Source organism: Falco naumanni, chromosome 5 (assembly GCF_017639655.2).
Source record: "Falco naumanni isolate bFalNau1 chromosome 5, bFalNau1.pat, whole genome shotgun sequence".
Lineage (NCBI taxonomy): Eukaryota > Metazoa > Chordata > Aves > Falconiformes > Falconidae > Falco > Falco naumanni.
In genome coordinates this window covers 11,460,633-11,476,034 of record NC_054058.1, presented here as the reverse complement: position 1 = coordinate 11,476,034, position 15,402 = coordinate 11,460,633, and the positions used below count along the sequence as shown (strand labels likewise).

Below are 15,402 nucleotides of genomic sequence, written 5' to 3'. Positions count from 1 at the left end.
CTGTGAAGCTAGAGAAACATGTAAAGAAGTACATTTTCTTACCTACAGCAATAGTAAGATTAGAGAGGTGAAGCAACATGATGTGATTTCCTATTTACTTTTTGTATTCAAGTCCACGTGAATAATAAAGAGACTTTACCCATGTGTTAGAAATCTAGCAAGATGCTTCAATGGCTTTTATGTATGTATATAGGTAGATAATAATACATGTATGTTATTTTTCTGCTTTGGCAGCAGACTACTGACTCATCATTTGGTCGAGTGTATTTTGTCCTCCTATGTCCCCTCCCCCCAAAGCCCTACCCTCCTTAGCAACAGCTTCTTGTCTTTTTTTTTTTTTTTTTTTTTTTTAATAACATAAAGTAAGATATTGCCAAGGTAAAAACCCTGCTATTCTGTTTGCAGTTGTATGTCCTTGTTGTTGTAATTTCACTCCACACAGCCTTAATACAAATCTGCATCTGGAAAAGAAGCAGAATAGCTGGTCTAGTCACCAAAGGAGAAGCTGTTGTGGGGAATGTCTGTACTCGTGTTGTTGAGAATTCTCCACTGAGTGGCACTTGCTGAAGTAATTTGACATTGTGCAGAGCTTAACGCCTACAGATTATTAGGTTTTGCTGCTGATTTTTTCATCTGCCTTTAGAATCTTCTGCTTGTGGTTTTGTAAGTGATGACCTGCTGAGCCATGGGTACTCAATCTGTCTCTGTTTTGAAACAAGGAGGTCTCGTCTTTGATGACATTGTTGTAGCTGCAGCTTTATGACTGCTTCTCCAGCAGCTGTCCTGAATTTTGTTGCAGTAGTTTGGCTTCAAATTCCAAACTGAGGTTTCCAGTAAAGTGTGTCTATCAGTAAAAGGCAATAGTAAAGCTGCAGTCCTCTCAATACTGAAAGAGAAGCATAAGCATGGTCTCAAATATGTGTATCTGAGTAGTAGAAAATTAATTTTCTGTTCCGTGAACCTTAATGCTTAATTACTTATGTTTATGTTTATATATGCTTACCACTGACTTAGCGCTAAATGAATCACAGATTCACTGCAGGCTGGTTTTTCTTGTTGAATTTCTTTGTGTGAATCCATCAGCTTTATTCTGCCATGGTAATTTTAGAAAGATACCTGTGTTTTATCTGATATCATCTTTGCCTATACCTTCAAGTATATACTGTTTCATCCTGTCATGTCTTATAATTAAAGTTTCGTTAAAATGAAAAATGAAAACCTGACCATTAAATCAGGTTTTCCTCAAAATTAAGGGGTAGGAATTTTCTCATGCTGCTTCAGTATGTGCTAAACTACGGTGTATTGTTAGAGGGCACTTTGCTTTAGAGTTAGCTAGTGTCATATGGTATCATGATTTCACAAGAACCTTCAGATAATCATGATATATTTCCAGACTTCTTGATACCTAAGTAGAATAACTACAGTCTGACACCTTACGTTATCTGTAGTTTCAGCTTTGTATATGAAATAGTTTTTCACCTCCCAGTCTAAAGCAGTGATTCTCCATGATGTGTATTATTAATCACCTGATATATTTCTTCTCAGAGATAAGGAAATTGCGCTCCTGGTGAATATGCTATTAATGAAGAATTACATTAGATATAGTTATTTAGAAAGCACTCATGGCAATTAAATAGCAGTTATACAACTGTGAAAAGATTTACCCTATGGCTGCCCAGTCATGCACATTATTAGGGTAGTTTTTTCAGTTTGTATCCACTGCAAACACTTGTGATGTGATGATTATTTCTATTTTACATACTAATTCCCTGACAGTGTAAAATACATTCTCACCATAATAAAAAATATTTTTATTAATGCCAGTATTTGCTGTTTGCTTTTCAGTTGAGCTTAATTAATCCAGTTCAGTAGATATCATCTTAATACTGCAAGGCATTTCTGTGAGCACGACTCACCACGAGTCCATCAGATAACATGCTTTTATTTGGTTTGATAACAATAGCAATTCTTGTATGTAGGAAGCTGGCTGTTGCTTTTGACTAAATGCATTTACCCTGGACTAATTCACAACAAGTATGTGTACTGACAAATGAAGCACGTCTTTGGTTCCCGATCTAGCACCCGACCCTGCACTCAGCATGGAGAGATGATTTTTGGTTATGAAATTCCACAGAAGCCCTGTGCAACCTCTGCCAAGTCATTTGTGGCCATACTAAAACAGCATGTGATGGTGCCTAACACTGACTTGGGTACTTAAAACAGTTCAAGATTAAAAAAAAACAATCACAAAACAACTAAGAACTTCTGCTCTTTATGAGGACTTAAGATCTGACAAGCCTGGGTAGAAAGCAGTCTGACTTGCTTACAAATCCTTTATTTTGATGCTGTTGTATATCTCTAGTTCTGTCATCCATACCAGAGGAGGTGATCTGATGAACTTGGCCCTTAGTTACATTGTGATTACTCTTCTGCTTTGTGCCTGCCTTGTGGGGACTGTAATCTGATGTGTATCAGAAGCTATACAGACACTTGCCAGAACCAAACGCTAACCATCTATCATTCAGAGATTCTGCAGACACTGAGTTCCATGCTGTGTAGAATTAGATCTTGCTCAGGACATACAGCAGAGATGAATTCACGTAGCTCCATTTGTAAAACAATCAAAATAGCATTCACAGAAGTACAATGAGAGTTAAGATGCTGACTGTTGATAGGGGTAACATAAAAGCATTTTGAATAAATAGAGGATGATCAGTATCTCTGTGATTTGGGTCAGTCTCAAACAATTTCTTGCCTTTCTTTTTTGTTCTCACAACCAGTAGAAAATATCTTGCCCAGAGGAAAATATGAATTGGTCCTCTGTGGCATAACATGTGGGAAGTTGAGTTTACTTGGAACCAGCCCAGTCTAAGCCAGTGTTATTCAGCCTGTACTGTATCAAACATTAGAAGCAGTCTGCAAAATAATTCCCTGTTCTACTCTTATTAATTCAAATATATGCATTTTTCATCTAATGTACAGGTCCCAAATATAATTGTTTTGTTATTTGTTTTAGTAGTGGAACTGATCTTTGCTTTCCTGTTTCTTAAGTAGTCTATTTAGTACCTTCAATCATGAAACAGGAGAAGGGTACAAGGTGCTGATATAGGGGTTTGGGGATTTTAATTTAGAAAGAGAAGCAGACATATTGACACTGAAGATAGTGTGACTTTTAGTAGAGGTTTCCTCATAAAAGGGAACCAGAAATGTCACAGTGCACTTTGTTTCCTTGCCTGTAAATAGAAATTAATTTTAACAACTTCACAATTTCTTGTAGCTTTCATGTCAGAATTATAAAATCCTATGATCTTGGAAAGAACAGTCAAAGGCTGTGTATATTGATGGATGCACAGTGGAATGTCACTCCTTAACGATGAGGAGGAAGGGAAACATGAGTATTAAAAAAATAATTGACTTCCTTCTTATATTTAATCAGCATTTTCCAGGCAACTTATATTAAGTTGTAAGGAAGACACTTGTTTTCTCTACAAGTTCAACATGGTTTTGTGGAAGCTTTTTGTTTTGGAAACCTTTAAAAATCAATGAGACTTCTGTCCATATAGGATACACCGTTTACTCTAATAGTGGGAGAGGCCCTACTGTGGCCAAACGTTTTGCCTACATCCCAAAGTTTCCACCTTCAAGTCCTCAATTTGTAAGATTCTACAGGTGCATTTCATCCTATAAGATACTCGGATGCTGAAGTACTATTTGCACGTATTTCTGTATGTTTACGTATGTTGCATCTGATTGCTACACACATCAGCAATTACAGTAGCAGTTATGGTAACTCTATTTAGTTATTATTATTAGTGTATGGCAATAGTCCATAAATAACTTGGTCAAGGAATCTTATGTTCCTAATCTGTTAAGTAGGTAGGACATCCCAGAGGTTGCTCATGTGTTCCTACACATAGTAATTCCATTCCCAGGACAAGGGGCAGCGAACACAAACTGAAACACAAGAAGTTCCTTCTGAGTATGAGGAAGAACTTACTTTGGGGGTGACAGAGCACTGGAACAGGCTACCCAGAGAGGCTGTGGAGATATATCTCTGGAGATATAAAACACCTGGACATGACTCTGTGCAGCCTCCTCTAGGTGAACCCGCTGTAGCAGGGGGTTGGACTAGATGATCTCCAGAGGTCTGTCCCAACGCTAACCATTCTGGGATTGTTTCTGTGCTTTTAGATCATGCCTATTTTTCACCTTCTACAGTAGTCTGAGGAGGTGCTGCAACCATTTTTACTTTATTTTTATGCACTCAATCTAGTTTCCTTGATTGAAAGCAAATTTCCTTCTCTTAATTTATATGAAGGAAAGTTAGTATTTTCTTGCATTCCTGTGTCCATCTGGGAGACAGTGGAGATTCAGAGAGGGTTGACAGGTTGTATTTCCACCACCTTCAGCAAAGTAGGCAAATCTGTTTTAAAGATGTGTCCAACATATGGTATTATTTTAATGGTTTCAGTGATCAAGTTCAGAGCATAAAATGCTTAAAGTTTAGAAGTTGCAGCATTATTTATTTGAAGAGAAAGAAGCATTTTCACATGGCAATATAATTTATTAAACATCACCCTTTCTTAGAGGTTCATTCTTCTAATGTGTAGCAGATACTGCATAAATTACAGCCATGAAGAACCTTGGTTTTATATATTTAGTAAGTGTTATCAATAGTAGAAATTCACAGGTGGACAGACAAAAATGTCCTGTTCTGGGATTAACTCTAAAATGAGCTCTGCTACACATATGTACCATATGGATCTGTTTTCCTTCTCATCCATTACAGAAATGAGAGGAAGTAGTTCATTGTTTCCTCATCCAACTCTCAGATTTGCAGGTTCCTCAAGGTAATTTTTTTTTTATATGGTCTATTTAATGTGCTAGGGAATTTTTTAAAGCCTTCTGTTGAATCTTTGGGGAGAAGTTCATGTTAGTGCACTGGAAAAGAGTTCTAAGCCCACAGGTTTACTAGAAAATACAACCATGTTGTTGAACTGCAACTACAGAATTTTTCAGAATCATGTCAGGCTCATTGCTAGCGTGGGTTACTTTGGGGAGGGGGGGTATACATCATAAATTTGTACCAAATAAACCCCTTATCTTTGACTTTTCCTCAAAGACGGACATCTACCGATCAAAATATGAGAAGACATTTATGAGTCTGTAATTATACTGTAATGTTCTGCGGAACTGGTTTGTTAGCCAATATCCAGTACGGTATATGCAAAGATTCCTAACGCAAAGTTGCAATGGTCCATTTCATTGGATTATTGCACACCGTGAGTGGGGGAGGGAGGAGTCTGCAAAAGCTAAGGTTTTAGTCATGGAAGTAAACCCACAATTTTTCAGAAATAATTTTTCTCTAAAAATGTTTAGAACATGACTACAGATTTAAAATGCATTTTTAAAAGTGGATAAAGTAATTTATCCACTTAATGCTAAAGTTCAGACTGTTGTTCAGAAAGACCATAACTGTATTTCATAATGCAGACTTGATGCTAAAATGATTTAAAGGAAATATTACATGTTATTACAGATGTACATATAATTATGCCAAACAGAAATACCTAAATGTGAATTCAGTTGCAACATTAATGGTTGACTCTACGCAAGTGGTTGCATTACGTCTGGATTAACTGCTCCATGAGCAGCCCAGTATATTTTTAACATCTTGTTGGTTATGTAGAATGAGTCCCTGCACAGAGGAAAGAGTGCCACTGACAGAATTTTTTAGTAAATTATTTGCATGCATGAAGAGTTGTAAGAACTTCCTTCCTTACTTAACTGAAGTATATTCCTGATTCCACTGATTTCCAAAGGACTTGAATTTTTTCCTCTAGTTTCTTTTCTATAATTTTCACTTAATTAAGTACATAAATATTTAGAACAGCCGTCTTCCGTCATCAATGCTTTTGACTAGTATTCTATTCTCCATGAACACATCCATCTAACTGTTGATCAAACAATGCTAAGTTAGAACTGTAGAATAAAATGAAAAATTATTCCAGAGATTTTTCATGGAAGAATGTAAATTCACTTTACTAATAGTTTGGGCTTATATTAGTTTTCTGCAAAGATGAGGACAGTCAATGAAATTATCACAAAATCATAACCTGAAGTATGTTTGTCATCATTCTTCAATTTATATGTACTGGATTTTTTTACAAAGTTCCTTAGTTAGTAAATTCATATAATACAAACCCATATAGAAAAATAAGAAAAAGAAACTGTATTTAGTCTGCAAACAGTGAATAGAGAAAGCTTTGATATATTTATCAATAAGGAAAATATGTAGTGAAATGTAGACTAAATAAAAGAAGATAAACTTTGACAGATATTACAACAAAATCTTGGTTGCTTTTACCCACAAATTTAGAATGTCCTCTTTCTACTGAACATGACTTAGAAAGGGGACAGGAAATATGTAGCATTACTCTTACTAGTAGTCCTTTGAAAAAAATGTTATGATGCCATGATGATGTAAAAAAATAATTACTTGTAGCTAATCAATATTCAGTTTAAAAGAGTTACCTTGGCAGTGAGTCCTATTCAACAGCAAACAAGCAGCTGCTGGTAAACACTAAATAAATGGAAAGCCTTATCTGCAGCCTCGCTAATCCAGATCTGCCAGACTCGATCTGCAGAACATGTGCTCTTGCACATCAACCTCTGTGTTTTCAATTCCCCAAAACATTAGTTTTGCATTTGAAATTTCCTGTCTTTGCATGAACACTGTTTTCTTTGATTGACAAGGATACCTTTCAGAATTTGAAATCTTTCCTCACCAATAGCCTCCCCCTCCCTGTCAAATAATTAATTAATTTCATTAATATAAACATACTAATCACTGTGTGTAGAATGGTTTCTTGATGTACTTCTTTGCATGAGTTTCCTAAGAAATGAGCAGGACTCAAAAGCTGATTTCTGATTTTATGATCTTTAAGAGAAACTGCTCTGCTTCATTACGTTATAATGGCATGATTTTTATTTATTTTACAGTCTACATATGTGTGAATAGCTAAGAAAAATACCAATAATAAAAGTAAAATCAAAAACTTTTTACTTAACATCTTTGCTTACTTTTGATCTCTGGTCATTATATTTGTTGAATCTCATGATAAAAAGAAGATTGCAACTATTAGTCGTGTTAGTATTACAGAGCCAGAACAACAAGCTGAACTGCTTTGGAATACATTAATCATCAGATTGTCATTTGAAGTACAAGTAAATTGTTCAATACATGTTTGTATAAATGTACTTACCATTTTCTACAGCTACAAAAAGTATATTTGGCATTGGGAAACAATATTATCTGAGAAATAGTTTTGAAAAATACACTTTTAAACATCTTAATGTTTATAAAAAATGGATAGTGGAAGACCCATGTGTAACATTAATTTTTCTTTCTTCACTTTTCAGACCACAGTGAGATTAATACAAAAGCATATCTTTACTTTTATCCTTAAATCTTCAGTGCTCAACCTGAAATTATATTTTGCATAAGATCACAGCATCACAGAATGGTCAGGGTTGGAGGAGACCTTTGGAGATCACCTAGTCCAAACCCCTGCTAAAGCAGGTTCACCTAGAGCAGGTTGCACAGAATCACATCCAGGCAGCTTTGGAATGTCTCCAGAGAAGGAGACTCCACGGCCTCTCTGGGCAGCCTGTTCCAGTGTTCTGTCACCCTCAAAGTAGCAAAGATTTTCCTCATATTCAGATGGAACTTATTGTGTTGCAGTTTGTGCCCGTTGCCCCTCGTCCTGTCACTGGGCTGTACTGAAAGGAGCCTGGCCCCATCCTCTGGACACTCACCCTGAAGATATTTTTAGACATTGATGAGGTCCCCTCTCAGTCTTCTCTTCTCTGGGCTACGCAGGCCCAGCTCTCTCAGTTTTTCCTCATATGGGAGATGCTGCAGTCCCCTCATCATCTTTGTAGCCCTCTGCTGGACCCTCTGCAGTGGTTCCCTGTCTCTGTTGAACTGGGGAGCCCAGAACTGGACATACTCCAGATGTGGCCTCACCAGGGCAGAGTAGAGGGGGAGGATCACCTCCCTCGACTCACTTGCCATGCTTCTCCTAAGGCAGCCCGTGATACTGTTGACCACCTTGGCCACAAGGCTGGCTCATGGGCAACTTGCTACCCACCAAAACTCCCAGGTCCTTCTCCACAGAGCTGCCTTCCAGCAGGTCAGTCCCCAGCCTGTGCTGGTGCAGAGGGTTGTTCCTCCTGAGGTGCAGGACCCTACACTTGCCTTTGCTGAACTTCATCAGGTTCCTCTCCACCCAGCTCTCAGGCCTGTCCAGGTCTCACTGGATGGCATTGCAGCTTTCTGGTGTATCAGATAGATCAGAAGACATTTTATTAGTTACTAGTAATGGATAACATAATTCTGACACCTAGTAGTTATAGAGTTCTGACTGGGTTCCCCTTCTAGCAGTTTGAAATGTTTAATGGGTAGCAGTTTGAAATGTTTAATGGGTTGGAGAATATTCAGTAGAGAAAGCTAAGCACATATGTCATGTAAATATATCTATTTGCAGGTAGATGTTACAAGGGGAAAATGACAGAGGATGTGTGTGCTCATTTATTTGTGTAAGAAAGTATTTTCTACTTTAAGCATTGGCTGTGTAGACTTCCATTTTACAGAAAATTTGAGCTATATGATAAAAGCTAAGAATAATTATTATACCTCATAGTTTGAGCTATGGATCTGTGAAGTGATACAGGGGAAGGTGGATTGACTTAAAGTAAAATAGAGAAGCCTGGGATTAATGCAGTCATCTGGCGATGCACGGCTATGTGTGGGCCTTTCTTTTATTTCCTAAGTCAAATTCTTGCATCTAGTGATAGAAGTTCTGCTGAAGCTTATGCCTCCCTTCAGGGCATGCCTCGCATGGTTCAAAGGCACATCACTCTGGGTGGTCTAGGGATATGACTAAGGCAGGACACCAGAGGGTGGTCTCATCCAGTCATCTTTGGGCAGAAGGATGACATAGACAAATCATATAGACCTCAAAAGTGGACTGAAGGTTTAACCAGAAGGGAAAGAACAGCAGTGAATGTGTTAGAATGTCCTGCAAGAATCAGCTCATTTTTTGGAAAATGGGTATCTCAATGATTGTGGGAATTTCAGGAGTGGTATAGACCCTATGGAGTTCAGGAACCGCTTTTCCAAATTACACATAGCCAGTTCCTCAGTAAGTTCCATACTAGTACACAGAGATACAACCTCTGATTCTTAAAAAAACATAAATCTGTACAGAGTTATAAAGATACTGTTGAGTAATTTACAATACTAGAGTTCAGGAACGTTAAAACTTTGAGCTAGGTAAAGCTGTGCCGATAGGACACAATGTACAGGATTGGGAACTTTGAACGGGATGTATTTCATATGATGGAAGAGAAACATTGATTGGTGTTGGGGTCTGCAGCGGGTCTGCAGACAAGTTAGTTGACTTCAAAGACTTAGCCGTGTACCTTTAAGACAGCCACAAATTGTCAGGTATGTAAACAGGGTGTGAAGAACCGGAACTTAAAACTGCAGCATACAGGCACCTACAGCAACAGCAAATAGCAAGCAAGAAGAAGGACACAAAAACCTATCAGGGTCTAACACCTGTACTGTCTAAGATATATAAATAGTTTGTATAAACAATAAAGGCCATTTTGTCCAAACCCAGCCACGCAGACATAGTGTTTCTTTTCAGTCCGCCTCAACCTGCGTCACTACAGATTGGTAGTAATGTTGATGGTTTGATGTAAAAAATTGCCCTCTTGTGGTAGATCTGGACCAAGATAGTGTATTTTTTCAGTATCTATAGAATTAGAACAGTTGGGTTAGGTTGGTTATGTGAATGCTTCATCTCTAATATGTTATTCATACTGATCACATTTGCATATGAGTCACATTGAGTCTGAATTTGCCAGATGTCCGTTTATGTTTGTTTAAATAATGAGATCATTCCATGAAGTGAGCAGGACCTAAAAATACAGAGGGAGGACTGTAGAAAAACAAGATTTACAATTCCTTACTTACATATTTTCATATCTCATGGTACATTATGCAAGCAGAAGCACGGCAGTGTTGAGGCACTGTTCAAAATAAATGTGTCCATTGCTAACATTTCATTAAACAATATATTATATAACAAAACTTCAATGGATTTGTTTCTATTTCCCAGTCAATTTCCTTCCTCAGAAGGAAACCTTTCAGTAATGGGAATGGTTTCCTTCTGAGTGTATTCAAATGTACCATTTTCAAAGCCAGCATCATTTTGCGGCTTCTTATTTTGTTATGTGAAGGTCCCAAGTCTTTTCAGGGTGTTTTGTCATTTACTGCAGCATGGAAGAATTTTAAGATATCCTGTTCAAGGCAAAGCTTTTACATAAACTGAGCAGGCAAGGGGTAACTGAATTCTGAATTTTATGTTATTGAATTTACATAAACTTTTAACAAGCAATAAACTTTTCTTACGCACAAAGGGACACTACCAACTAACCCCTTGAGTTCCACAAAGACTCCTCAAATGTGTACCTAATTCATCTGAGACTTTTAAAATCTTTCTCAAGCATGAAGAAATTCTGTTTTGTTCGTCTTGCAGCCAATCACTACGCACATTAAACATTTACATTAGTACTTGGTGAAAGAAATTTAACCATGTACAATTTGAGATGGCTGCTTTGGTAAAGAGAGTTAAAAACAGCATATCAGAACACACATCTGGTGAGCTACTTTGATCTCTTTAAAACAGAATCTGCAAGGAAAGGCTGCAAGAAAAGAAAATGGAGAGTTTAGCCAAAGCTCTCGGTCAAAGCTTAATTAAAGAACTGCCTAGGAGTATAGATGGAATAATATGCAATAAAAGGAAATCATTGAAAATCATTTTCATGATAAGCTTCTCCAACTGATATACCTACCAGAAGCAACAGAACGTGATGACATAATATGTTTAGAGATAGAGGCTTCTCATGTTCTTTCTTAAGACGTAACAGATGCTATTATGTGCATTGCGCTGTATCTGCCCGTCCCCCAGAGAAATACGGGTCACAAGCACAAAAGCATCTGCAAGCTTCCCCATGCAAAATATTCTTTATAAATTGGAACAGAGAAGAAGGAGGCAAGATCCCTTTCAAGTCAGAAGAAATGCACATCACAACAATGTGTTTATGTTGTTCATTTGTTCCAGACTGTCTTTCCAGATACAGCTTCTTTAAAGCTTAGTTTGCTGTTTGTATGTCTTTCATTTTCTTGTGTAGTAGTAACTGTTAGTTAAATATATCAAGACCAGACTTTTCTGAAACTTGTTTGAACTAGACCTGCTTTAAAATCTGTTGTAAATCAGTGAGCTAGGTTCACATCAGGCTATGTATGGAACGGTAGTGTCTGCTTTTGCTAAGAGATGCAAGAATTTGCACAACAGTTGGAAATTTGCAGAAGCAGGAGTATAAGCAGACATATTACTGAAGGAGAGTTTTATGGTTGTTTGGCTTCTAGAAAATATGTGTGTATTCTGCTTCTGACTAGATTTGACACATTCATCTCCGTTGAAACAAAATGCCAAAATATGCAAACTAACAGAGCCTGGTTTTGCCCATTAGAGGCACTTAAGGAGCAGCAAAGGACAGGGTCATAAAAATGTTTCCCTTTGTGTATTCAGTCACAGCGCTGCAGCAATACCCTGAGTGCATTTTCAAAGAGGGAAGGTATCACTAACTTTGCCTTGCATTCTGTTTTAATATTAAAAAAAAATAAATATCTATTATAAAACAGAATGTCCATTCAAACAGTTGTTGAAGCAACTGTCCAAACTGTCCAGACTGCTGAATGATGGGCATATCTGTGCAGAGAGATACCACAGGATCAGAATTTTTGTTGAAAGCTGTAATTAAAGCTATGAGTGCTAGATACGTGAGGCACGATATAGTTTTTTTGAAAAATATAGCTACGCACAGACGATTACCGCCAGACTGTGAGACTAGTTGCTTTTGTCTGCTAGGGCCACATGGCCTCACATTAGCATTTTGCTGGTGTTACAGAGTTCAAGACATTGCAAATGGACTTGTGCATAGCAGTTTGACAGAGGTGCAGAGCTGGACTTCTTCCAAATTCCATTGCTTCCTTTCTCTGAAGTGGCATGACTTTTATTTCTCATTAGCCTTGTACCACTATGTGATTGTTACATATGTATTTAGTTTAATTTGTGGCTGATTAAAGGATAGTCAAGTTGAAAACATTTCTCAATTGTGATATTAATTTGCCATTTGAACTTTAAAGTTCAAATGAAAGGAATTCTGCTGTGCATTTTATTTATTAATGTTATGACATTAAGAAAATTCAAAATACCTTTCAGTAAACCATATTTTTATGTCAGTTGTATGACATAACCTACCAAGTCTTCTTATTGTGTTCTTATCTGGTTTGGTGGGGAAGAAAGGGCCATTGTCTTTACTGTGAGTAACTGTATAGTTCACATTGGCAGTAGGGGACCCCAATAAAATGCTGGAATAAACAAAGTAGGCAGAAAATATTACCACTTTTCCTCTGGGAACTATTTAAACGTGCTTCTATTTAAATTAACAGTTGACTTAGCATTTTTGAATATGCAGTTGTATGTAGTGTTCATTTTAAAGCAGAAGCAGTATCTTTTGTAAAAGAAACAGCTGCAATTTTAAAAGATGCTGTGGGGATTTTTCTAGTGTGGCAGCTGGGCTGTTTAGCTTTTTCAAATTTCTTGTGTAGAATTTGACAGCTGTTGGAAAGTTACTTTTAGTCTTCTGTACATTTTGAAGAAATGCAAATACTTCATTAAAAAGTTGTTACTAAATTGCATGTATAGAAGTTACGTAGGTTCTTTTGTTGTTATCACATTTGGTTGTTGAATTTTTGTTGTTGAATATGGTTGAATTTTTGCTGACAAACCTTGACATTTATTTCCAGGTCTTTCTAAAGTTGATCTACCTTTTTTATTGTTTCAACAGCTTGATCAAGTTGTCCGTCAGAGAAGTCTGCATAGTTTGGAACTTTTCCTCTCATGTGCACAGAAACAGTTAAGCATTTTATTAAAGGATGAGCCAGCCACTACGGAGGAAAACAGAGACTGACATTCTCAGTACTGCTGATAAAGTCTGATTTGTGAAGCTGCAAATGATGAATATTTTCTAATATTTTTGAGATTGTATCATTGATTCAAGATTGATCTGAAACAACACTTCATAGAAGTATTTGTGGATTATGTTCTTTTATTTATTTATTTTACTACTACCATCAGATTGGAAATACGGGAGGGAAAAAATTCCTGGAAAATTTTTGTTTTATTTGTGATTTGCCTTCATTACATTTTCTTCTAGCCCATGATTGAAGTTCTGGGTAACTGCAGCAATGATGAAAACATTTCCACTGTTATGTCTGTTTTACATTTGGCATTGTGTGTTGGTGTAATCTATCAGTATTTCTGATATATTAAAAAATGGAGAAAAATATTTAATTGACTATAGAAACAAATCCATCTCTATTTCCAAAGTATATGCCCAAGGGCATTGCCTCAGGTGAGCCTGAGGATCTTATTATTTCTTGGTACTTTTGATGTGTAACAGAAGAATCAGTACATAAACGTTAGAACGTTGACAGGCATTTCTTTAGTCACTTATAAAGAACTCCAGCTCTAGTAATATAAAAGTTTAAAAACTAAACCGTGCATCTTTTAAGAGTAGGGCAAAACATTGCCATAACCGATGTATAGTATGTATTTTATTTCTGTTTTACAAGGCTAGTTTGATTCCAAAAGTTGTTTTCTCATGAAAGTACGATTAATGTGACTGACCTCAGTTTCAGGACAATGTATGTAATTATGTGGAGATTGATACTGCACTGCCTCAGTGGAATTTCTGACAGAATGAGGAGTGCAGCTTGGTGATGTTGGGTGCCCTTTCTAAACCCATTGAAGCAAGTAGGAAAAATCCCCACCGGCACTATTGGGCTTTGGATCAAGTCATAGGTCTTTCTAGTCCTGCTAATGTGAGCATGGAGGGGAATTTCTGTGCCTACACTCTTTTGATTGTAGATTTGGGGCCTTAGTTGTAAAAAACTTCTGAATGAAATAAGAGAAAATTAAATGTTCATGCTTAGGGATGTAAATAAACTGAGAATGATATCTCTTATGGTGAGCTTGTGATTTAGTGGAGGACTCTACGGGCATTTTTTAGTGTGGTTCTCATTATTCAGTGATGTTTTCAGTTTCTTGTTTGGCTGGTTTTTTGCATCAGCAGTCAGTTTTCATAAATTGCTTTTTTATAGCAATAAGGAAACACCAAATGGTGGCAGCGTGAAATACATATTGCAAGAGTTTAGGTTTTTATTTAAATCTTTTTCTGTGCTTCATTTTTGTAATCAAAACCAAAGGGTTTGTCCTGTCAATGCAAAGGTTCACTGAAGAAGTAAATAATGCTGCTTTTACTAGATGATGACCTCACCCTACATACAGATGAAAATCTAGTTGTCTTTTGGATATTTCTTGACTGATCAGTTTCCTTTTCTTCTGGCAGACAAAAAATACTTCAGTGTTAATGAGTCGCCTACTTATTGTTCCTAAACCAGTGAAATTCTTGTCTTTGTCAACTGCACCGAAGATGACACAGATGTCCATGTGGGTTTTTTTTGGAAAGCAGAGGCAATGTAAAATGAAATTGATTGTCTAGTGCTGTCTCACAATCGATGTTTAATTGTGGAAATGTGGTATGAGCAGGTTCCTAGATGAACTTCAGCATTCTTGGTTTTACTTCTAGGACTGTACATTCAATAGTATTCCTTTTACTAAAGACGTCAAAGTGTTCCCCATGGAAGCTAAAGCCTTAGTGTTATATGAGTGTTATCCTACTAAAGTTTTAAATTCTGACATGCAGCAAGATGTAAAAGCATTTGTTGGAGAAGCTTATGATTGGTGTCAATAAGAATTCACTGACAACTATGGTGTATCTTTCCCATTAGAACATCACGTCTTGTTTAATCTCAGCTCTTGAATATTGTGATTATCACAGAGAAATATAGTTATCTTTTCCTTACCTTTGACAGTCCTTTAATCTTTCTCTTTACCCTGACCTTTGACAGTTAGTCCTTTAATCTTTCTCTTTACCCTGCAAGCAAATGTGCAGAATTAGACCACAGACATACAAGATCAGATTGGGAGCTTGGATTATGTTCAAAACTACAAGTCTCAGAAAATGATTTTTTTTAGGCTTAGGTTTTTAATTTTTAAAGCTTAGGGGTTTTCATTATTTCTGCCTAACCATGTATAATACATTTTGTGGAAATTTGGAAGGAGGAAAGGCAGAGAGAAGTTTGCAAACCCAGTCTAGGTCCTAGAAGGTGACATCACAATTTTGGGGGTTTTATTCATA

At 36.9% G+C, this 15,402-nt stretch overlaps 1 protein-coding gene across 5 annotated transcripts in view; it reads left to right on the top strand.

Moving 5' to 3' along the window:
- Window positions 1–14,159, top strand: part of CCDC91 (coiled-coil domain containing 91) — a 149,954-nt gene extending 135,795 nt beyond the window's left edge. For all 5 annotated transcript variants that reach the window (XM_040595736.1, XM_040595739.1, XM_040595735.1 and 2 more), the window contains exon 13: window positions 12,988–14,159. In XM_040595736.1, coding sequence (XP_040451670.1) covers window positions 12,988–13,110 — 123 coding nt within the window. In that variant the 3' untranslated portion in view covers window positions 13,111–14,159. The remainder of the gene's footprint in view (window positions 1–12,987) is intronic.
- The last annotated feature ends 1,243 nt before the right edge of the window (window positions 14,160–15,402 follow it).